Source organism: Pinus tabuliformis, chromosome 9 (assembly GCF_031772625.1).
Source record: "Pinus tabuliformis cultivar Carrire ecotype Pingquan chromosome 9, CPIR1, whole genome shotgun sequence".
Classification (NCBI taxonomy): Eukaryota; Viridiplantae; Streptophyta; class Pinopsida; order Pinales; family Pinaceae; genus Pinus; species Pinus tabuliformis.
In genome coordinates this window covers 434,430,075-434,454,594 of record NC_142307.1, presented here as the reverse complement: position 1 = coordinate 434,454,594, position 24,520 = coordinate 434,430,075, and the positions used below count along the sequence as shown (strand labels likewise).

Below are 24,520 nucleotides of genomic sequence, written 5' to 3'. Positions count from 1 at the left end.
CTTGACAATTGGCTATTTGGCAGTTCTTCACTCATTTTCCATGCTGCCTTGGAGGCTATTCAGAACCTTGATTTTTTATTTTATGATTTCAAGGGGCACCTCCATTTTCTAACAATGCAACATCCCATTTACCTTCCGATTCAGTGGGCTCAATCACATGAACACCTCCATCAGTCAACCCTACAGCAAACTGATTAGGTTTAAGTGGATTCCCAGCAATTACAAGAGGATAGATATTGCCACTGCACAAACAAGCCAAACATTTTTTTAGGATTAAATTACAATAGCAGCGTTTAGATATTGCCACTGCACAAACAAGCCAAACAACTTTTTAGGATTAGATTACAATAGCAGCGTTATTTCCTATCGTAGTGCACAGTACTATAACCCCTGTACTTTTATTAAAGAATGCTTTACCTGCTCATGCTTGGTATAAATGCAGAAGGGGAAATACGACAGCGTGGCCTCAGCACTTCAGCATCAAATACACCAATTGAACCGTCATAGAAACTAACATAGATTAGTAGGTTGTCGCATGAGTATGTGGCACTAGAAATACGTGCCAGGAAAGGATCTTCAGGTGCCCACTGCAATGCAACTATTCAGAGTCACTATCTAGTCTTCAAATCTGAGATAAAAAAACCTTTGATTTTTTTACTAAAATCTGACTACAGCATAACTTAGGTAGGAACTGCAATATGAAAACAGATAGGATCTTACATAGCGTACACATTCCAATTCGGGGACATTATAAATAGCAATTTGGTTCTCCTGCACAACTAGCAAGTGAACTCTGTCATTATGAAATTGTATTCTTGTATTTGCAAGTGGTGATAATGATTTTCTTGTCCTTGCATGCACAGATTTAGATTTCTGTCTCTCCCATCCATTTATTCCCCATACACAAAGCTGTCAACAGAACATTGATTTGAGTCAAAAGATATTAAACTGATATCTTATATGGAGAAGTAGATTATGCAGTTAAATTATAAATGAATATGAATATGTACCTGTGCATCAGCTCCGCAGGATATCAATACATTTAAATGTTCAGAAAATACCAAACCAGTGATTCTCTTCTGGTGCCCTTTAAGTTCTGATGTTACCTGTAGTCAAAACTCATTTAGTGGCATTCTATTATCCACATAAAGGGGCAATCAAAAGTACTAGACACTAAAAGGAAATCGTAAATCCACATAACCTTATTTTGAGAAACATTGAAAATTTGAATTGTTGAATCCTCCATTCCAATAGCAACAATGTTATTATCTAAAGGGTTGAAAACTATAAATGTTGCCGCTGGAGGAGGGGCCATGCATTTTTCTATGACCTGCATTAACATGGATTACGAATTTAGAAGACATAAAAATATATATGCTAAGATACAATCATTTCACCATAAACTTCAAGGCTCAAACTGAAGGTTGTTTTCATCCATGTCATGCATGCTTTACAACACTAGATGACAGAAGATCATGGATTTAAGAGACAAAATTTTCTGGACAAAATCATTAGAAAAATAACAAGATTTACTCAGCAACAATGATATACAAAAAGAACATGACAAGATTTACTACTAAAGAAAACACGAAATAAATGCAAGCAACTTGTTAAATATGAAAAGAATACCTCACCTCAAATGTCTTCATCTTGAACAAAGACACTTGACCACCAGAGGCAGACATTAGATATGCATTATTATCTGACAAAGCTATGCAGGGAAAAACTGCTTGTGGACCTCTGTTACTAGTGTCATTTTTCATAAGCAACCCATCAGGAGGTTGCCACAACTGTGGTTGACAATTTGTTGTAGCCTGTCAAATAAATTACAAACGTTTACTCTACTTAAATGCATGGTAACAACGACAAGTAATCATTACAAGTGAAATATAAGCAAATTGTCCATGTAAAAACTGACCTTGCCAGATGGATTCAAATCATTGTGTTGCCATTTCCATAGCTTAAACGTAGCATTGGTGCCCAAAGCTAAGAGTGAGGAACCTGAATATGTGTAATGTAATCTAACAATCTGTAATATGCAACAAAGAAAATCAATATGTAATCTGTTATTGCTATATGTAATATATATAATATGCAATATGTAATCTGTAACTGCAATATTTAATATGCAGTTCTGTGAGATAATGCCATGTTGAGCATTTAACATTCAATCTAGTACATAGAAGAGGAAAGCTTGCCTGTGCATTTGACACTGGATCCAGCAATATGATAGACCTACATTGCGCTGGATCTTTCACCTCAAAAAGTTTCCAGCTCTTCCTCTTGTCTACACCCTCATCTGGAAGCCTTTGTGCTACATCCACCGTCTGACTGCTATGGACACAATTCTGTTGGTGTGTTTTGAACATTACAGTTATTTATTTAGTTAAAATAAGTAATACTGCAAAGCCATTTCACTTAAAACTGATTAACAAAGATTTCAAATTTGAACTAAATAATGTAAAAATATTGTAGAAGACTTGAACATAATACGTCTTCCAGTGGAATAGCTCACCAGCAATATTTCTTGCAAATTTTCCTTTGATTTTTCTGAAGAGATAAGAACAGGGCTAATTCCCTTTTCTACAATACTGGCATTTCGATGTGGACACTGCAGTTCAAAGATCACTAAATTAAGTTGCATCCATGGCTTTGATACACATGAACAATGTATAATTTTGTTTCCATACTACCTTTGTCATCCCGGACCCTAGTGAGCCCCCTCTATTCTTCTGCTTACGAAGAAACCTTAGTCCGTCTTTATTAGCTAAGATTTTGACGCCATTATCGTTTGTTGTAACAGCCAACAAGGAACCCTCTTTATTGAAACAGAGATGAGGTCTAGACTGCAAAGAGTGAGAGGAATCGATGAGTAAAATATGCAATCATACTGAAAAAAGTTTCAAACATTTTCAATTTCAACTGAGATAAACTCGATCACATATCCAAATTTTAAAAGGTTTAATAGTAATTTCCATCGAAAGTATCCTTTTACCGGCAAGCAACCCTCGACAGAAGTTGCTAAGAACACAGTGACATTATCCATCTCCCAAAACTTAATTTGATAATCATCTCCAACTGCTAGAATCCTATTCTTTGTTGTATCAAACTTCAGCGGCTCTAAGGACTTGCTTTGAATGCCAGAATACATCCGTTTGATTGATCCATCACTTTCATTCCACTCCAGTAAATATGATTCTCCATCTTTGCTTGTACCACATGAGAAGAGCCTAATCCCAAACATGATAAATCAAATTAAAGAACATGCTTATAAATTCCCTTCACAAAACATTGGAAATTAATTTTAGTTAGCTTATATCTTTGCTCTCCATTCAAACATCGTCATCTATATAAATTTAAATAAAATATCACATAATTACCGTGATCCATCATCACTATAAGCCATTGTAATGTGCCCATCCCCATGTGCATCATAGTCAATTTGAGATCCCAATTGATGAAACAACCAAGCTTTAATCTTGCCATCCAAAGATGTGGACAAAATGTACTACGATCATTGAGAGAAGATCATTAGAAATATTAGAATAGTTCATAGTGCATTTGATGCTAGCAATATCAAAATAATTTATATATTTTTTTGAGTCTTCCTTACATGGGTTTCTAAACAAAAAAATAATTTCAAGCATTACATTTATATGCAAAAATTAGTTACTAGTAATTTTGTACTATATAAATGCCTATTTATGAAATTCATTTTCTAATTAGTGTAAGCATTATATTTTTATGGAAAAAATAGTTGCTAGTAATCTCTGTACCAGGTAAATGCCAATTTGTGAAATTCATTTTGTAAGACTTCCAAAAATCAATTACCTGAATATTTTTTTTATCATTAGCACAAATAGAATAAACAGGGGCTGTGTGACCTTCAAATTTGTATTTTTTATGACCTATTTCTGTATGCCATACCTACAGAATAGACAATAAGTTTTTTCAACAAATGTTCAAGCTTATAAACATCCATGATATTACTTAAGGTCAAATGGACAATTTTTAAAGCATTGAGTAATCATTAAAAACTATACATTAACTTAATGAAGTCAAGAATCATGTACCAAATTTACCTTAATGGTCATATCATCGCCACAAGTTACAACACATAGTTCTTTAAGGCGCAAAAAGGCAATGTCATTCACACCACCAATATGTGCATTAATCTGCAATGTTGTATTAATATCATCATTATATCCATGTATAGCATAAATAATTGCAACACAATGCAATCCATTATTGAGCTTTAATATGGACCTGTAGTTGTTGCCTCAGCTCGCATAGAAATATATGTGAACAATAGTCTTTGAAAATGCCACCCCTGCAAGTGAGATTATGTCAATGAACAATATATCCCATATCATTATTCCTAAACAAATAATGGCTTTGCCTACATACAATATGAAGAAATTATTTTTGAAAATTAATATTTTTTGCCTATATAGCAAATAAAAAAATTGTCATGAAGTATAATTGACACATAGAAGGGAAATTTACATACCAACCAATGTTCCACTTGGACTCCACATACATTTGTTCACTGAGACAGTTGATTCTTTCAAAAGGACCTCCTAATCAAATATAAGGAAAATGTGTCATCCAAATTTACGTGTCGGTAAGAATTATATTTTAGTGGAAAAATAAACCATAAGATATGTTCCTTCATGCAAATCACTTAAAAAAATAAATACAAGATTCGTACCTTTCCCTCCATTATGCAATATGATGCATCCCAATATTTAAATGACCTATGATTTAACTTTCTAGGTGATCCCACTTCCCAAATTTCGATGTCCCCACCCTCTGTTCCAACTGAAGATATCACCCAGTAGACCATTTTTAGAAATAATTTCTGCTTTAGATTAACAAACTACTTTATAGAATACACAATTCTCAATAGTGAAATTGGACATTACCTAGTAGAATTGTTTGTTGTCGAGGATGAAAATCCAAGCTTACTACATTTGAACCTTGGTTGAGGCTTCTCACCATTGTTTTAGGAGGATCAATTTCCAAGTAAATGTTAGAAAAGTGAGTTGGTCCTACACTTGCAACCTGCAAATAGGAAGAAAATTTGAATTGAATAAAAAGGTTATTAACCTAAGGAATAATATGAAGAAGCCTCCCAAAACAATCATGAACATAAAGGTTAATAGAAATTGTGTTTCACACCTCTCCATGGTGACTAGTTCTGAAACGCTTCACAACACGTTTAGAATCAACAAGTTGATTCTTGTTTCTACTACTACTTGGTTGAGAGAATGGCATAGCCCCTTCCAGAAAAGAAAAGAAATTCATTTAGAATAGAACATTTGTGGTCAAACAATGCTTATTATATATTTTCTTTTCAACCAACAAGAGCATAGCTAGAGTTCAAATATAAAATACAATAGACTTCTTTTTACTATATCAATGACCTTGACCTTATATAGATCATTATATAATATTTATGGATTAATAGATTATCAAATAGTCAACATGCATTTAGAGGTGGTACAAAGGCAAAACCAGTAGTAGTTACTACATCATGTAGTAAGTGACGATCAAGGTTCACACTCCATGTTGTAGGAGTAGTAGAAGTGTCGTCAAATCCAGGTTGAAATGGCTGCAACCAATCAGATAAAGAGTTTATTCAAACAATAATAGACATAAATTGAGATAAGTAAAGGTTTCATTCATATTCAACAGGCAAAAAGAAAAAAATAGACATTTAAGATACAAATAAAAGTTGACTTACAGAGTGTGTAGCAATCAAAAGAAAATCCACCCCATTTTGAATTATCCTCGTAGGAGGATTATTTGGTGGAAGCCTAGTTTGTAGTCCAATTAGTGGCTCACATATATGATCAGTATATAATGTTTTGATATCAAAATTAGGGAGAGGATTTTTGCAAGCATGATGTTGCGAATGAAGACTGAACAATAGAAAATATGACATCATTGTTAGAAGTTATAAAATATCCAGGTAATGCATTCCTCCCTGTGGTAAGAAATGACTATAGAATCCCATAGTAGTTTGATTGCACTAATTATTAACGGCATATATGAAAAATCCTTGGAAAAAATGCATCCATCAAGAGGCTAGGCTTTTTCTAAAATTGTAACAATAGATATTCATTCTGGATAAGTCCTAAACTCAATAACGACAATTTCTTATTGATGAATTAGGGAGAGAAGTAGAACCTTTGATTCATGAGAGTTTTAAGCCTGGAAGTTGGAATGACCGGAAACGTCAACTTGGGACTTATGACAGGGTTATCTTCTATAAGTTTTTAATGTTTAACCACTTCAAAGCCCGATGGTACGTTGTAACCTCACTACATGTAACCAAATAATAAATTAAATCTTACAAAAAGGATAGAATCGAGAATCTTCAAGGAGGCAGTAAAAATAGTATAGCAAAACAATCAGGAAAACAATCACTACCTGAGATCATCAACTGTAAGTAGTTGTGTTATATCTTTTGATGCAGGAGCATCTGGTCGACAGGGTGAAGACCGAGAGGGGGTGAACACAGTTTCGGAAGAAGATTGGGGAAGATGAACGGTTCATTAAACTGGACAGCAAGCCTGTCAGAGTTATTATGTTTTTTTTGTTTAATTTCTTTCAGGGTCAACTACAGCATTAAACTCTGTTGTCTTAATTTATGTTTGTTTTATTTTAATTATTGTAACAGGTTTTAGTTAGAAGTGTTAAAGATAGATTAGTGTCAATAAGTATGTAAACAGCAAACCCTTATGGTATAAAGGGGACAAGTGAACAAACAAATAGTAAAGGAAACGTATGCCTGTAGCAACTGCACAAACTGTAATAGCATAACTACCAAGCAGTTAACTAACTGCCCAAACTATTGTACAAAAAGACAAACGAAATAACTCAGAGGGGCTCAGCAGCAGAACATGTAAAGGAGAATAATAGAAATACATACATTTTCTTCCTTCATCAAATACAGTGCACAATTAAACACAAAGTTCCAAGATTTTTGTCTCTGTAACAGAATGTACATGTATACTACTGTGTTTTCAATTCATTTCAGGTAAATAAAATAACAGAGTTTTTACAATTCCAAAGAGTCTATCGACCAGCCAAGGCCGGCAGTGAGCACAAGGCGGGAAGGCGCAAACCAACACAACAGAGCGTACCAGACCACGGTCGAGACCGGGTAAGCAACAAAACCAATTACAATTAAGTTTATAAGCCACTGAATATTACATTGTACGCCTATATAATTCAACTTCCATAAAACTGTGCAACGAGGGTTCATTGAACCGAGCTATCAAGGGCTCACAAAAACCCTCCAAGTTGCGGCTACGGGTTGGAGTTAACCCAGCACACTCAGGTTCGACAAACATATAGTATACAGACAACAGGCGAAAGAAAATGCAACCAAGACCTAGAACCACTGTGAGAAAGTGAAACAAGGACAGAGCTACCCGGAAAGGAGTGACTGTAACCCTTGCGAATCCACGGGAACCGGCCACACCTGCCAACACAAAACAAGGTGAAGGGTTAGGGTTTGAAACCAGATAATAACCCTCTACAAGAAAGCTATGACACGAAGCTGTGAATAAACCAAAGAAAACACGTGTATGGTAGAGATGGAGAGGCCATACCTGCAGTGAGCCGAGACCCAGGCCAGCAGAATCGAAGTATTAACCCTGAACACGAAGGGGCTGCGGAACGTTAGTTCCGGTACAAACGGTGGATAAAGAAATATAACACGGAACGAAACCATACATGTTCTATAAAGCCGAGCGTCGGAGGAAAGCCAAGTTGGACAGCCATCGAACTGTGCATTTGATAGTTGAGCAGACCAGCAACCATTCATCACCAGCATTCACCACGAAATTACCAAAAGGACCATAACGAACAGTATTCACCAGAACAAACCCAGGAATGCTCACACAGTCGTAAAAACAAGTTGACTGTGCAGTGGAGGAACCAGAACTTACTAATAAAACCTGAAGTGAATACATCGACTCCCACAGCAACGGATAGATAGAGTTGAATAGCATTGTTTCATCATAAAAACCAGCGGGAGCTCAACAGGGTTCTCCCCACAGGCAGAGAAACCAGAGGCGGAGCCGAGACCAGAACGAGACCACAGAGCAAGTCACAAAGTGAAAATGACCGAACAGGCGCGAAACGGCGGAAGAAAAGCGAATTAAGGGGATTAGGGTTTGTCAACTCCAAGGAGGGCAGGTTTCATAAGGAGGGACCAAGTAAGGTACCGTGAATTGAATGTCAATCAACCACTAGAATCATTTACAATCGCTTTTTAATCAAACCAAAGTATTAGTGTAAGTCCACGTAGATTGAGCTAGCGTGGGACCACGTGGGCTGGACCCATCAATTGGTATCAGAGCAGTTTTTTTTTTGTTGAAGTAGAAGAGGATGGAAGCGCCAAGACGAGGACATGGAAGAGGTGCACGTAGAGGAGCAGATGAAGGATTGAGGGAACAAATTAGAGTTCTTACAGCTCGCTTGGAAGCAGTGGAAGCGGGTAGACGAAGAGACCGAGAACTTGGAGATACCAGTGAGGAGGAAGTGGTGGCTGCTGCAGACGGGTCTGATGAGGAAGCTCCGTAATTGAAGCTGCTGCGACAAGTTTTATTGGCCAGCAGCAAACCAAAAACAGAAATCTCTAATTATGATGGCAGTCTGTCCGCGGAAGTCTTATTGGACTGGATAAGCGAACTGGACAAATATTTTGAAAACGAAGAAGTCAGTGAGGATAAAAGGGTTAAGTTCGCTACCACTAAGCTAAAGGGACACACGCTACTGTGGTGGGACAGTGTCCAAGCGAACAGAAAAAGAATGAACAAGTTGCCGATACGACAATGGTCCAGGATGATAGCGAAATTGAAAGGCAGATTTCTGCCAAAAGACTACCAGGTGGAATTATATCGGCGAGTGCAGAGTTTAAAGCAGAGGGGAATGACAGTTAAGGAGTACACGGAGGAATTTTACTGAGTAAATTTACGTGCTGGTTATACTGATGATAACCCAGAAAAGACAGCAAGGTACGTAAATGGATTGAGGATGGAGATATTAGATGAAATCAGTATTCTTTCTCCCCGGAATATTGAAGAAGCCTTTCAGAGCACTGTAAAGGCTGAGGAAAAGATTAACAGAAAACAGAACAGCAGAAGAGGCAGAGGAAATAGCAGAGGACAGGGACAATCCTACGGTAGAGGAAAGAGTGCTGCGAACAGCGAAAAAGGCAGCAGTTCAAAAACTTCAGGGACAACAGAAAAAGGAGATAGCACCAGAGGAGGTTGGTCATACCAGAGAGGACGAGGGAATGGCCGTGGAAGAGGGACTAATTTCCAGTGCTACAGGTGCCACAAATGGGGGCACAGAGCCTTTGAATGTCTAGAAGTTGAACAGGCCGGACAGAGAGGGACACTTATGGCGTAGCCGGAAGAAGCTGAAGCCCAACCCCGGGAGGTGGAAGACATGGCGGAGACAGGAGAAGCCTTAATTTTGAACAAAGTATTATTAAAACCAACCAAGGAAGTGTCTGAACCAACACAGCAGAAAGCACTGTTCCGGACAGTCTGCAAATCGCAGGGAAAGTGCTGCAAGGTGATAATAGACAGCGGGAGTACGGATAACTTGGTTGCCACTGAGATGGTGGAAAAACTGGGGTTGAAGCGACGGAAGCACCCCACACCCTACAAGGTGTCGTGGCTGCAGAAAGGCCACCAGCTGTTGGTTGATGAACAATGTGAAGTAGATTTTCACATTGGCAAGTACCACGATACAGTGGTCTGCGATATTATGCCAATGGACGTGTGCCACATACTGCTCGGAAGACCATGGCAGTATGACAGGAAGGTGACACACGATGGGAAAACAAATTGTTATAAGTTTACGAAGGATGGGGTCAAACACACACTTGTACCCATCAAGGAGGAAGATTCAGCAGAATCAAGCGGAACAAAGGCGCTATTAATGGGAGGAAAACAGTTCATAAAGCAGGTTGAGGAAAATGAAATTAATTTTGCAGTTGTGAGGAGGATGAAGCCAGTATTACTGAACTTAGAGAAATCAGAATTGCCCAAAGAAGTACAAGAGCTGTTAGAAGAATTTCAAGATATTGCGGCTGATGAGCTACCTGATAAGTTGCCTCCCAAGAGGAGCATCAGCCACCATATTGATTTCATACCAGGAGCAAGCTTACCAAACAAGGCAGCGTACAGAATGAGTCCAAAGGACAATGAAGAAGTACGCAAACAAGTGCAGGAGTTGTTAGATAAGGGACTGATCAGAGAGAGTTTAAGCCCCTGTGCGGTACCTACAGTCCTTGCACCCAAGAAAGGTGGAGAATGGCGAATGTGCACAGATTCGCGAGCTATAAACAAAATTACGATTCGGTACAGGTTTCCCTTGCCTAGAATGGATGATATGATGGACTGTCTTAGTGGGGCAGCATATGTTACGAAAATAGATCTGAAAAGTGGGTACCATCAGATCAGAATTAGAGAGGGAGACGAATGGAAGACAGCCTTCAAGACCAACGAAGGATTGTACGAATGGCTGGTCATGCCATTTGGGTTGAGTAACGCTCCGAGTACTTTTATGAGACTGATGAATGAAATGTTAAAGGAATTTATTGGAAAATTCGTGATAGTCTATCTGGACGATATTTTAATTTTCAGCAGGACGAAAAAAGAGCACCTCCAGCATATTCGAAGGGTATTCGAGAAGTTGCAGCAGAACAAACTGCTGATAAATTTGAAGAAATGCACTTTCTTGCAGAAGGAGTTAATTTATCTGGGATTTGTAGTGGCAGGAAATGAGTTAAAGATGGACCCAGAGAAGATTGAAGCGATCATAAGTTGGCCGTCACCTAAGAATTTATTCGAGGTACGTAGCTTTCACGGTTTAGCCAGTTTTTATCGAAAGTTCATTAAGAATTTTAGTGAAATCTGCGCACCAATGCTAGAGACCATCAAAAAGGCCAGCCAACCTTTTTGTTGGACTAAGGCGGCAGAAGACAGTTTCCAACTTCTGAAGCGGAAAATAACGGAGAGGCCAATCTTGAGACTGCCCGATTTCAGCAAACCTTTTCAGGTTCGGTGTGACGCAAGCGGGACAGCTATTGGCGCTGTACTCAGTCAAGAGGACAGACCAGTGGCATTCTTTAGTGAGAAACTAAATGAAAGTCGGTAGAAATATTTGTCATATGACAAAGAATTCTATGCAGTGGTTCAAGCCTTGAAGCATTGGAGGCACTACTTACTAGGCAATGAGTTCGTCTTGTTCTCTGATAATTCTGTGTTACAGTATATAACACAGCAGCACAAACTAAACCATAAACATGCCAAGTGGGTGGAGTACCTGCAAAGTTTCACTTTTGTGTTGAAGCACATAAGTGGGCAAGCCAACAAAGTGGCGGACGCTTTAAGCAGAAGAGCCCTGCTCTTACAAGAAAGTGGCATACAGGTGATGGGATTTGAGTATTTGAAGGATTTGTACCAGATGGACGCGGATTTCAAAGAAGCTTTTGAAGCATGCCAGAATCCCGTATTGAGGAATACAAGCCCATGGCTAGATTTCAATTTACAAGAAGGATTATTGTTTCGAGGAGGACAGCTATGTGTTCCAGACTGTTCAATGAGGGAAAATTTAGTAAGAGAGAAGCATAGTGGTGGATTGGCGGGACATTTTGGCATCGATAAAACGTTGGAGCAGCTTGGGCATTTCTATTATTGGCCAAAGATGAGCCGGGACGTGCAGAGGTATGTAACCAGATGTAAAATCTGCCAACTGGCGAAAGGGCACAGCCAGAACACCGAACTGTACACACCCTTACCTGTCCCAAGCAGACCGTGGGATTCGGTCAGCATTGAATTTGTCCTAGGATTGCCTAGAACGCAGCAGAGATATGATTCAGTGATGGTGGTGGTGGATAGGTTCTCAAAGATGGCTCATTTTATTCCTTGCCGGAAGACTAGCGACGCCACAAACGTGGCACACCTCTTCTTTACAGAAGTGGTTCGATTACATGGCTTACCTACAACCATAGTTTCAGACAGGGATGTGAAATTTACAGGGCATTTTTGGCGCACCCTGTGGAAAAAGCTGGGCACACAGTTAAATTTCAGTTCTGCGTATCACCCGCAGACTGACGGACAGACAGAGGTGGTGAACAGGAGTTTGGGCAATTTGTTACGCAGCTTAATAGGAGAAAACTCGCGATTATGGGATCGAACTCTCGCCCAGGCAGAATTCGCTTATAACGATTCGCCCAATCAGAGCACCGGTCTTAGCCCATTTCAAATCTTGTATGGTATGCATCCGCGAGGAGTACATGAATTGCGAGATTTGGGACAGCTGGAAAGGAGAAGTGCAGACGGAGAAGATTTTGCCGAAGCAATGAGCGAACTGCATGAAAAAGTTAAATTAAGACTACAGGACAGCACGCAGAAGTATAAGCAGCATGCAGACACAAAGCGGCGTGAGGTGAATTTTGAAGTTGGAGACGAAGTCCTTGCACATTTACGCCGGGAACGGTTTCCTAAGGGTACGTATAACAAACTGAAATTCAAGAAAATCGGCCCATGCAAAATTCTGCGCAAATTTTCAGCGAACGCATATGAAATTCAGCTGCCACCTGATATAGGTATATCACCCATATTCAACGTGGCAGACCTGTTCCCATATCATGCCCAGGTGGAAGATGGTAGAATGGTACAGCCACAACGGGACACCCAGTTCGAGAGCAGTCTTTGGAAGAAACAGTTGCCTTCGGTCCGGACCCATGAAATCGAAGGAATCCTCAGCACATAGGTAGCCAAGAAGACGCGCAGGAAGGAGTATCTGCGTTATCTCGTCAAGTGGAAGGACCGTCCAATGGAGGACAACTCCTGGCTCGACGAGACACAGATTCGGAAAGCTGGCTACTCGGTGGAGGAACTCATGGAACGGAGCCATGAGATCTCTCTTTTACCCCGGCAGCCTGATGCAGGAGCATCTGGTCGACAGGGTGAAGACCGAGAGGGGGTGAACACAGTTTCGGAAGAAGATTGGGGAAGATGAACGGTTCATTAAACTGGACAACAAGCCTGTCAGAGTTATTATGTTTTTTTTGTTAAATTTCTTTCAGGGTCAACTACAACATTAAACTCTGTTGTCTTAATTTATGTTTGTTTTATTTTAATTATTGTAACAGGTTTTAGTTAGAAGTGTTAAAGATAGATTAGTGTCAATAAGTATGTAAATAGCAAACCCTTATGGTATAAAGGGGACAAGTGAACAAACAAATAGTAAAGGAAACGTATGCCTGTAGCAACTGCACAAACTGTAATAGCATAACTACCAAGCAGTTAACTAACTGCCCAAACTATTGTACAAAAAGACAAACGAAATAACCCAGAGGGGTTCAGCAGCAGAACATGTAAAGGAGAATAATAGAAATACATACATTTTCTTCCTTCATCAAATACAGTGCACAATTAAACACACAGTTCCAAGATTTTTGTCTCTGTAACATAATGTACATGTATACTACTTTGTTTTCAATTCATTTCAGGTAAATAAAATAACAGAGTTTTTACAATTCCAAAGAGTTTATCGACCAGCCAAGGCCGGGAGTGAGCACAAGGCGGGAAGGCGCAAACCAACACAACAGAGCGTACCAGACCACGGTCGAGACCGGGTAAGAAACAAAACCAATTACAATTAAGTTTATAAGCCACTGAATATTACATTGTACGCCTATATAATTCAACTTCCATAAAACTGTGCAACGAGGGTTCATTGAACCGAGCTATCAAGGGCTCACAGAAACCCTCCAAGTTGCGGCTACGGGTTGGAGTTAACCCAACACACTCAGGTTCGATAGACATATAGTATACAGACAACAGGCCAAAGAAAATGCAACCAAGACCTAGAACCACTGTGAGAAAGTGAAACAAGGACAGAGCTACCCGGAAAGGAGTGACTGTAACCCTTGCGAATCCACGGGAACCGGCCACACCTGCCAACACAAAACAAGGTGAAGGGTTAGGGTTTGAAACCAGATAATAACCCTGTACAAGAAAGCTATGACACGAAGCTGTGAATAAACCAAAGAAAACCCGTGTATGGTAGAGACGGAGAGGCCATACCTGCAGTGAGCCGAGACCCAGGCCAGCAGAATCGAAGTATTAACCCTGAACACGAAGGGGCTGCGGAACGTTAGTTCCGGTACAAACGGTGGATAAAGAAATATAACACGGAACGAAACCATACCTGTTCTATAAAGCCGAGCGCCGGAGGAAAGCCAAGTTGGACAGCCATCGAACTGTGCATTTGATAGCTGAGCAGACCAGCAACCATTCATCACCAGCATTCACCACGAAATTACCAAAAGGACCATAACGAACAGTATTCACCAGAACAAACCCAGGAATGCTCACACAGTCGTAAAAACAAGTTGACTGTGCAGTGGAGGAACCAGAACTTACCAATAAAACCTGAAGTGAATACATCGACTCCCACAACAACGGATAGACAGAGTTGAATAGCATTGTTTCATCATAAAAACCAGCGGGAGCTCAACAGGGTTCTCCCCACAGGCAGAGAAATCAGAGGCGGAGCCGAGACCAGAACGAGACCACAGAGCAAGTCACAAAGTGAAAATGACCGAACAGGCGCGAAACGGCGGAAGAAAAGCGAATTAAGGGGATTAGGATTTGTCAACTCCAAGGAGGGCAGGTGTCATAAGGAGGGACCAAGTAAGGTACCGTGAATTGAATGTCAATCAACCACCAGAATCATTTACAATCGCTTTTTAATCAAACCAAAGTATTAGTGTAAGTCCACGTAGATTGAGCTAGCGTGGGACCACGTGGGCTGGACCCATCATCTTTATAAATTTGTGGATTGTAATTTTGGAATTGTTTAAGATCATTGTAAAGTATGTCGATGGCTTTAAACCGATCATTCCTGCAAAATGAGAAATATTGATAATCAATTGATCCAGCATAATCAATGTCCTATAAATTTTGTCTTATTTTTACATGGAACCATAGAAAAGAACCTTGAACATACATTTTATAAATTTAGAGATTTTGAAAAAAGACAAATAAACCTAAACAACTTTACATTGAGAAACAAAAAGAGAAAATTAAAAAAATATTCTAACATCTAAAAAACCCTAATAAAGTGACCACTAACCCAATAAAATAATTGAAAATTACGATAAATTTTTAACTTTTTTATTCTTTAAAATTTTGAAAAGTGAAAAAACTTCGATGATTACAATACTGCTATATTATAAACTAAATTTCTAATACATTAATCAACACAGGACCCTAACCATATGAAAACCCAAGATTAACCAATATGAAAATAATATTAAATTGCACAAAGTAACAAAACGTTTTGGAGTTTTCGAAACGACTACGCTTAAAAATGGAAACATCAACTAAAATGTGGGCTGAAATGTTATATTTTTTTTTCAGAGAGAAAATCTATATATGGTAGAAGTCTTCATGATTACAATATGGCCGAAGCCAGTTAGAATAGGGCCGAAACTAGAATACAATAAGGCCGAAGCCAGACAGAATACGGCCGAAGCCGGCAGATACCAATGCCGTCACATAGAAAAACCAAATTTATATTAACTCTCACAAATAATTACATAATGGTCGAGTTTCGATCAAATTTCGGCCAACTTTCAGAGTGGGTACATCCCAAAACTTCATGTTCCTAAAAATTCTGTGCAACATAGAAATAATAAAAAGAAAGTAACTGAACCGGGCCAAATATTTGGCAAGCTGCTCATTTTTCCTACATGTAACCAAGGAATTCCAAATGCCATTCACAGTTATGAATTGATTAAGCACCATTACTAAACAGCTGCTTCCACAGATAGAAAGCATAACCTCCTAAAAATGTTGAAAACTGTATAACCTTTAATCTGTCGAAATCCTGCTGATAACCTCCCCATTCACAGGCATGCAAAAAGGTCGAAAAGCAACCACCCATCATAGACCAAGGCCAAATACTCAACGACCAACCATGAAAGGAATCCAAAATCTGTCAATTCGACACTTATGAGACTGTCAGAGGGAAAAAAAGGAATAAAATAACTTACCGTTTGAGTGCTTCAATATATTTCTGCATCCTGATCTCAAAGAACAGCTTTACAGATTGCATATTTTCATTGATCTTGGTAAAACCCAACAAGTAGTGTTCAACCTGGTCGAATTTTCCAGCCATCACTAGGTCTTCAACATACTTCTGGTTCAGGAAAATCCCCGAATCCCATGCATGCCGTGAAAGGGTCAGGTGACTGTGGACGTACCAGGTTAAGACAATGCAGAAAACAAAGTGATGTCAAAACGCAGAAAACAAACTTACTGGTGGACCGTCTCTGTGTACTTCTCCTCATCAAGGTACTTCATCACTATGAAGAGCAAATCCTCTTTCAAATCAGCCATTGTGTTTTCTATGTGCGGCGGTACCTCCAAGAATTCTGCAATGGCCCTGGTGGAACTGCTAATATCGGCTGGCCTGGTGGACTAGCCAGCTCTGGCGCACGGATATCCAGAAAGGTGACAAAAGCTTTCTTAGTAAAACCTGCCCCACGGGCCACAACTCATCTCCCTCGGAAGAAGTGCCGACCAGAAACGAGTTTTAGGTTAGGTCTCCGGCCCGTCCCTTTCTCTCCAATATGATGGGAACTCCAAATGTCAGTCCTGTCGATATCACATGTTCAGATAAGTCAGTTAAACTATCACATCATATACAACTGTCCGTATCACAGTACATGCACCTTTCACAACTGCTTATCGTCCGACAAATTCATTCATTAAACCGCCGGAGGCCCGGAAACCCAGTTCCCTGCAGAATCGTTGCCCTTCCGGGATCATCTGATGAATTGACGGCGGGTCGCGGCCGGTCCGAAGCTACCGTCGTCGGAACTGCGGAGAGGTCGCCTTCCAGTAAACTCCCATGTGTTTTTCAAAGGCCCACTACAACAAATAGATGAAGTGCAAAAGAAGTAGCCGTGGCGTAACGCGTTGAATATCAGATTTCTTGTGAGCCCCGTTTATTACGCCAACATCATTACGCTTACGTGATTCTGTTTAATTTTGCTTATTATGATTTTATTTTTGGAAAATTAATTATTTAAGATTATAGAGTTGAGGGTTTCTGTGATCCATAACAAGTTTGCGAGAGATTTTTTGGCAAAAATCACATGATAAATCATTTGTCGACGCGTTTCGAACCAACCAGTGTGGTTCATCATCAGGAGTTTCGAACCAACCAATGTGGTTCATCATCAGGGCAAGTTTATTTTAAAAAGTAGTAGTTGAATGATTATGTTTGGTTTCCCGGAAAGTTTTGGAAATTTCACTTATATTTTGAAAAAAATTAGTGGAGTTTTTTGTAAATCTAAATGAAAACTCTTAAATTTAGTAATTTTAGGTGGTTTAAAGGTTTTTGATGGTAGAAAATATATTTCTACCATCAAAAACATATTCAAACATTGCATTTAGAAGAGCTTTTGAAACAAATTTTGCCCAAATTCCAGCCACTTTTAACCATCCAATGTATTCCTCCATCTCCATAAACAATTCCTTTTAAAAATGTGAAAACCCACGACCCAAATTTTGTGGACAAAATTAAGTAAATTTAAATTTTTAATTTATAATTTTTTAAAATGAAATAATAAATTTTATATAAGTACACATTCATAATATTTTTGGTTTTAAATTTCCATTAGTAATCTGGTATCATATTGTTATTATGGTATTTTTAAAGCATATACATCCGTTGAGATCTGAACCGAGGACCTTATTATCTTTATCTACGATGCTTTGCCAAAATAATTTACATTTAAAAGGCTCCCTATAATAAAGTTAAATTTGTAATTAATAAAGTACATATAATTGTTTCATTGTTATTCGTTTTTGCTGTAGGTTAAAAATAATGTTTTTTTTTCCAAATGTTATGGAAATTTCGGTCATATTTTGAAAAAATCTTACAGGGATTTTTGTAAATTCAAGTAAAAGTTGTCAAAATTTATAATTTTAGATGCGGAGGAGGACGTTTTTCATGGTGTTGAATCCATTTCCACCATAGAAAACATGATTCAAACACTGCATCTACAAGATTTTTTGAAATTTTTTTCCATGGATTCCAACCACTTTTGGCCATCAGGGCAATTCCTCCACCTAGGTAGACGACTCCATTAGTTTTAATTAATTTTTTTTTGTTAGATATCATTTTTGGGATTCAACTGTGTTAAGCAAGTCATTCAACTATGACCATTTCCACTAGAGGTAGTCGTAATTGACTAATTTCTCATGATTTTTGAATAGTCTACTTAGCGCTCATTGCATCAGGTGATGTTCACAGGGGTGAAGAAGTGGGATTGAAATTAGTGAAATGAATCACATAACGTAATCATCACTTTCGGAGCTTGCACTCGGTAACCAGGACTTCCTTCAAATTATTTTTTAGCAATTATATCAAATATTTATATATTTAAATTGAATAATAATAAGAATGGTCCATGGGTTTTTCAATTTCACTTTTTGGGCGTGTGATTATAGTTGGATTTTTTTCCAGTTAGCTCTACATTTTATGGAGGGCAGGGATGGCGTAATATTTCTCAACCTCCTTCAAGTGTGACAAACAAACAAAAGGACAAGAAATATTGCGTTTTAGTAGATTTTCAACTTCCCACCATGCCAACTAGATAATCAAATGGAATGTGTTTGGCTGGGTTTTTGTCACATCTATAACTGACTGATGTTGGATTGGTCATATCTTCTCACTCCCACAAGTCGACTTGTGAGTTCCTTAAGTGTCCCAAGCCTAGCATAAGTGATGTGAATGTGATTTTGGATAATGAGAATGGAACTTACATCACTTCAGTTCGTCACGCTCCCACCATCCTCCATCTCACTATGGTCCTTTGCAGGTTAAGTGTCCTATGTCTCTTTCTCTCCCTTTTTGTCAAGTCCTTGATGATAAGTTGTATTCATGAGGAGTGCCAATTCCGTGAGTTGATACTTCTAGTGTTTCTAAGTAGTGTATTAGTATTTTAAAACTCTAGTAAATATGTGTCTTTGGAGGAACTCCTGAATATTTCAGGAAAAACTCTTATTAGATGTTTTTATTGCAAAGTGGTATGTCTTATTCTCTCTTTCTCTGGTTGGACTCAAATTGAAGCCTACTATGGAATACTCATTAGTCTTTCATGTTTTGTTCTTCGGATGGTTTTTCTTTAAATTCTTTGTTGAAGTAGAAATTGATCTTATTTTGGGTCAAGATTAGAATTGGGGGCCTATGGAGCTAGTTCTCCATAAACGGTTGGTTGATTTCAATGCAACATATGCTTCAATAATGGTTCAGAGGGATTGGAAAATTATTCTTTCCCTTCAACTTGTTTTCTTAAATGAACCTGCATTATTGACCAATAGAAATAAAAGTAGTAAGTTTTCGTAATTGGAGCCTCGCTGCTCAAGTCTAAGCCCAATCATAGATGGGCTAGGAAACAAGTCAATGTTGATTTATGTGATAAGATCATAGGTAAACTTGATTTGGTTCTAAGTGATAGATGGTGAAGGACAAATATTGATTACTAAAGACTATAACTTATGTGCTTCTTATGCCACAAAGTTGGCCTCCTTCATAACTAATGTGGGAAGATTTTCCAATTCAAAGAACTCTATAAAAGTATGGGTTAAAAATTATATAGAATCAATGAGTAAGGATGTTTCTATGAATTCTCTCAGGCCAAATATTAACATCTATCTTCCTTAAACTTTTGTTAATGCTTATAACTTCTCTTTGTGGGAGGAATTGGCTCATCCTGTTTCTTAGACCGGCTTGATACCTCCCTCTCCTTTGCTTCATTCCTTATCATTAATTTTAGTTAATATTTTGGCTTTTCCTCATCAACATAAGAATCTTGATAAGAAATATCCTTTATGCAATACTAACCCCTCTGCATTATTTCACTCGGTCTATATACTCAATTATTTCCCCCCAGCCCTAACTTATATCCCATAATTCCTTTCAAATTAGTAAAGGTTGGTAAGGTTGAAGCTCCTTCTCCCCTAGTTTTCACTTAAGATTCTATCAATCTTGTTATGACCTAAGATCTAGATCTATGATTTTAAAGAAGACTTGTTAACGTATAAGCGATTTATGATGGATGCCCCTTAGTCCAAACTGTTTAGGAGGAAATATCACTTGTTGAAGAAACAACAAAATCAAATGTTGGACACTAGTACATGCAAACAATTCAACTAATGTGAGGGACCTTGGACCATGGAAATCGCCCAAAAGGATTCCTGGAATACTATCCTTTCCTTCAACACAATAGGGTTTAGAAGTTACCAAAAACATTAGCCCTCAAAGGGCTCATAGAAAGCCATAAGCCTCACATTATCTTATTACTTGAAACTATGGTGGATGGTTCTAGGGCTAGATATATCTTAGAAGCATGGCTAAAAAATTAGTATTTTGCACATTTGATAGATATGGCTAGTTAGGAGGTCTCCTTTCAGGATAGAGTCAAGCCTTCAAAGCTTCATCTATCTAGACACTCAAATATTCCACATTGATCAATTAGAAGTAAAAATCCTAGGAATCTGTCTTTCTATGGTAAATATTTATGGGTTGTATGTCGATTGTACCCTCTTTTGGAATACATCCTATCAAACTGCAATTTTTTTATGCTCCATTTGCATTCATTGGTAGAGAAAAAAGCCTTTCCTTATCCCTAAGGGAATTCTGAGGGTGAATAGAAAGTTAGGCCTCCAAAGTGGTTTGCTCAAGCCATTTCTTGAAAAGCACAAGATGATTGTTGTGAAAATTTTGATGTTAGTGCAAATGTGGAGAAATCTTCATACTAGTGAAGCAAAGATTTCCAAAAGACTAGACCACTTCTTAATGTATAAAGGCTTGATGACTAGCTAATTTGTGATGAAATTTAGGGTTTCCCTGGGAGATTTATCTGATCATTTCCTAGAAACTTTTCAAATGGCCTTAAAAGGGGAATATCCTCCCTCATTTCTAAATTTCCAAAACATTTGGTTGATAAAAGAATATTATCTAAGAGGAAATTGGTGGTTATCCACATTCTCTATTGAATTAACATAGTTAATCTTTTACTTCTACTAGATTCCATAACTATGACATTCCATTATTTACATTAAACACTTGTAATATAATTTGAGTGGAATTTTGTGTTTATGCACCTTTTACACTGAATAAAGATGATTAATCTTGGATCTTTCTATAGAAATTATGGTGTAGATTTGTAATTGCTCATGAAATTTTAATAAGAATGACAAGACACAAACCTACTTTACTGATTTATGGAATTCAATTCACAATTTAGAACATCAATCATAAACATGCATTGAGAAATAACACACATGCACACAATATTTTTCTGGGGGAAAGAAATCTGCTAAAAACCCCTTTTCTTTCTTGCATTAATATGATGAATAGAGATGTATTACAATTTGTAGCTCAATCTGCAAGTGAATAACCTATCTCTCTGCTCACTGAGAAGCTATGACCTGGACTTAGTCAATTTATGCCTCTTCTTGAGGCCCTATTTCCTTGCACAATTCCTAGGGAAATTTGGCCCCTATTATTTAAGAATTTCCTCTGAAATTATTGTGCAATTACGAAGGTTGAGCATCTGACTGAATGCAACACCTATACACTCAAGGATAGCCTACAACTGATGTGACACTGCTTTGGAATATCCATGCACCAAATATTTTGAGTTGATTAATCAATTAAGTAGATATCTCGTAGTTAGATTGAAGTCTCACTACACAACCGACCTTTCACTAATTCCTCCAACAATTAGAACTAGTTTAAATGAAAACAAATTGAAATAGTTGACCTTAATTGCTACAAATTAGCAATCACACATGCTTAACTGAACTCCAATCCCTCTAACTTGAATTTACTAAGCTAAATGAGTGACACAAGCCATGTCATGCATGTTAATTGAACCCAAGTTATCTGTTGATGTGGAAATTCAAATTCTCTCAATTTGACCAAGGAAAAATCAAGTCGAGACTTTCTTGTTGAATTTTTCAACACTCCCTCTCAGCTGGAAAGGGATTATGAACCACCCCTATCCTGCACCTGTGGAACTCAAACTTCCCTCTTGAAAAGGCCTTTGTCAAAATGTTAGCATCTTGTTCCTATATCAGAATTTATTATAGAAACATTATCTTCCTCTACACACAGTCCCATAAATGGTGATACTAGATATCTATACCCTTGGATTAATCATGAAATACATGATTATCAGAGAGATTAATGCAACTCTGATTATCACAATACATCATATTTGGATCCATCATCTGACCAAATAGTCCCACAAGTATCTTTCTCATCTAGATCACCTCACATGTTACTTGACTTGTAACGATGTATTCTACTTCTGTGAAGCTGAGCACCACATATCTTTGCTTCTTATTATACCAAGAAACAACTGTGGACCCAAAAATGAAAATTGCATATGATGTAGTCTTTTGGTCAAATGGAATCCTTGCCCAATATTCATCTATGAATCCACACAGATTCACTCCCTTTTTCCATCTGTACCATATTCCAAACTAGGTAGTTCCTCTGAGGTACCGTAAAACATGCTTAGTTGCCTTCCAAAACAATTTGGTTTTTCTAACCATAGCTTGGCTCAGCTGGTTGACTACATATCACATATTTGGTCGTGTGTTCACAAGATACATCAGTGAACCCACAAGTTGTTGTTAAATGGTAGAATCCACTTCCTCACCTGAAGTGGCATCCTCCTTCCTCTAGTTAGTTATTAGAGGTGTCTCCATTGGTTTATGACTCTCCATCCGAAATCTCTTTACTATCTCATTTGCATACTTTCCTTGAGACATAAATAGTTCCCCATCGCCTAGCCATACTTCCAACACGAGAAAGTAGTGCATGTGACCCATGTCCTTCATTTCAAATTCCCTTGCAAGGTCCTCCTTCCAAGATCTGATCAGCGTCTCATCACCAGTTAAAATAAAATCATCAACATATAATATAATAATAAGAAAGTTACCTTCTACCAAAATATGATAGATGTTGCATTCGCTTCACTTTTGGAGAAGCCCAAATCAATGAGATAGTTGTCGGCCCTGGTGTACCAAGCATGGGGTTCTTATTTGAGATTGTACAATGCTCGCTTGAGTCTACACACATGAGAATCCTAATCAAATGTCTCAAAACCTTATGGTTGTTTGATGAACACCTCCTCCTCAATAACCCCATTGAGAAATGTTATCTTTACATCCATCTAGTGGATCTTCCATCCCATCTATGAAGCCAATGCAAGAATTGATCTAATGAATGAGTACCTTGCTATAGAAGAAAAGTTATCCTCATAGTCAATTCCCTCAACTTGAGAATACCCCTTGGCCACAAATTTGGCCTCATACTTCTTTATGCTTCCATCTATTGCATGCTTAACCTTGAAGATCCATCTTGAACCCATAACTAATTTATCTGTCAGACTTGGGACCACTTACCAAACACTGTTATTTACAATGGATTTGTATTCCTCCACCATTGCACCAACCCATACAAGTTTCTCTATTGATTCCTTGAAATAGGATGGCTCAGTCTCTACAAACTTGGTCACTCGAGCCATGTTTCCAGTGTACTGTTTAGGTGACCTCCTCTCCTACACAAATTTGAAGGAGCTCCCATAGTTTCCCTCACATGTTGCATAAGTTTATCAACTTCATTGGTTCTTTTCCTTCCTTCTCTGGATGTTTCTATATGAGTGGATGTCTCCACTCTCTACTCCTCAGGCTACTCCACGACTTCATGAGGCTCCTCCTTTGGAGCTAAAAGATCCTCCTCTAGTGGGACCTGAAGGTCCCTCTCAAGAGAGCACCACATCCCTCTCTCCTCATCAAACTTTACACCCCTTTACAAAATTGTCATTCTAAGGGAAGGTAAGTACACATGTTTGCTATGAGGAGTTTCTATGTAACCCAAAAATATCCCCAACTTTGTTGTCGGCCGAAGCTTCTTCCTTGATTCTTTGAAGACATGGCAGTAAAGAGAGGATCCAAAAATCATGAAGTGCAACACATCTGGCTTTCTCCCCAAGAAAGCCTTCTCCAGAGTAATCATACCAAGAATCTGATGAGAACTTTGGTTCTATAAATATACGGGTGTTACATGCCTCAACGAACAAATGGAGAGGTAGGACTTGGTCGTGCAACATAGCCCTCACAACTCCCACAATGTTATGGTTCTTTCTCTCATCCACCCCATTCTGCTCTAGGTTGTGGGGTGTTGTTAGTTCTCATTGAATGCCTTCTTTCACACATTTTTTTTTTAATTCATTCGAAACAGACTCACCCCCATTATCACTACTGAGAGCCTTCACCTTCTTCCTAGTTTCTTTCTCAACTAGTGCCTTGAATTCTATGAACTTGGAGAATGTCTCATCTTTTTTCCGCATGATGAATATCCAATAGTTCCTTGAGAAGTCATGCAT

General features: G+C 38.3%; 1 protein-coding gene across 1 annotated transcript; it reads right to left on the bottom strand.

Moving 5' to 3' along the window:
* Positions 1–88: 88 nt before the first annotated feature.
* Positions 89–16,445, bottom strand: LOC149149025 (protein TOPLESS-RELATED PROTEIN 2-like). The gene is made up of 23 exons (XM_089442358.1): positions 16,366–16,445; positions 16,100–16,297; positions 14,802–14,946; positions 5,518–5,614; positions 5,182–5,282; positions 4,926–5,064; positions 4,712–4,821; positions 4,511–4,580; positions 4,292–4,330; positions 4,083–4,210; positions 3,832–3,927; positions 3,381–3,508; positions 2,996–3,230; positions 2,694–2,846; positions 2,516–2,611; positions 2,199–2,348; positions 1,919–2,029; positions 1,635–1,814; positions 1,202–1,330; positions 1,011–1,106; positions 721–909; positions 418–587; positions 89–242 (listed from the first exon to the last, which is right to left on the bottom strand). Exons 1-23 carry the CDS (start codon positions 16,443–16,445, stop codon positions 89–91), a joined length of 2,994 nt encoding a protein of 997 aa, XP_089298484.1.
* Positions 16,446–24,520: the final 8,075 nt, after the last annotated feature.

Bases quoted from the DNA above. Each gene is read 5' to 3' on its own strand.
- LOC149149025 (XM_089442358.1), bottom strand. From the start codon at position 16,445: ATGGCTGATTTGAAAGAGGATTTGCTCTTCATAGTGATGAAGTACCTT. The intron at 4,211-4,291 runs ATGCGAGCTGAG...TTTATGCTATAC, and splicing joins TATTGTTCACATATATTTCT to ATGGATATAATGATGATATT. The intron at 3,928-4,082 runs GTAAATTTGGTA...TCTATTCTGTAG, and splicing joins GCGATGATATGACCATTAAG to GTATGGCATACAGAAATAGG.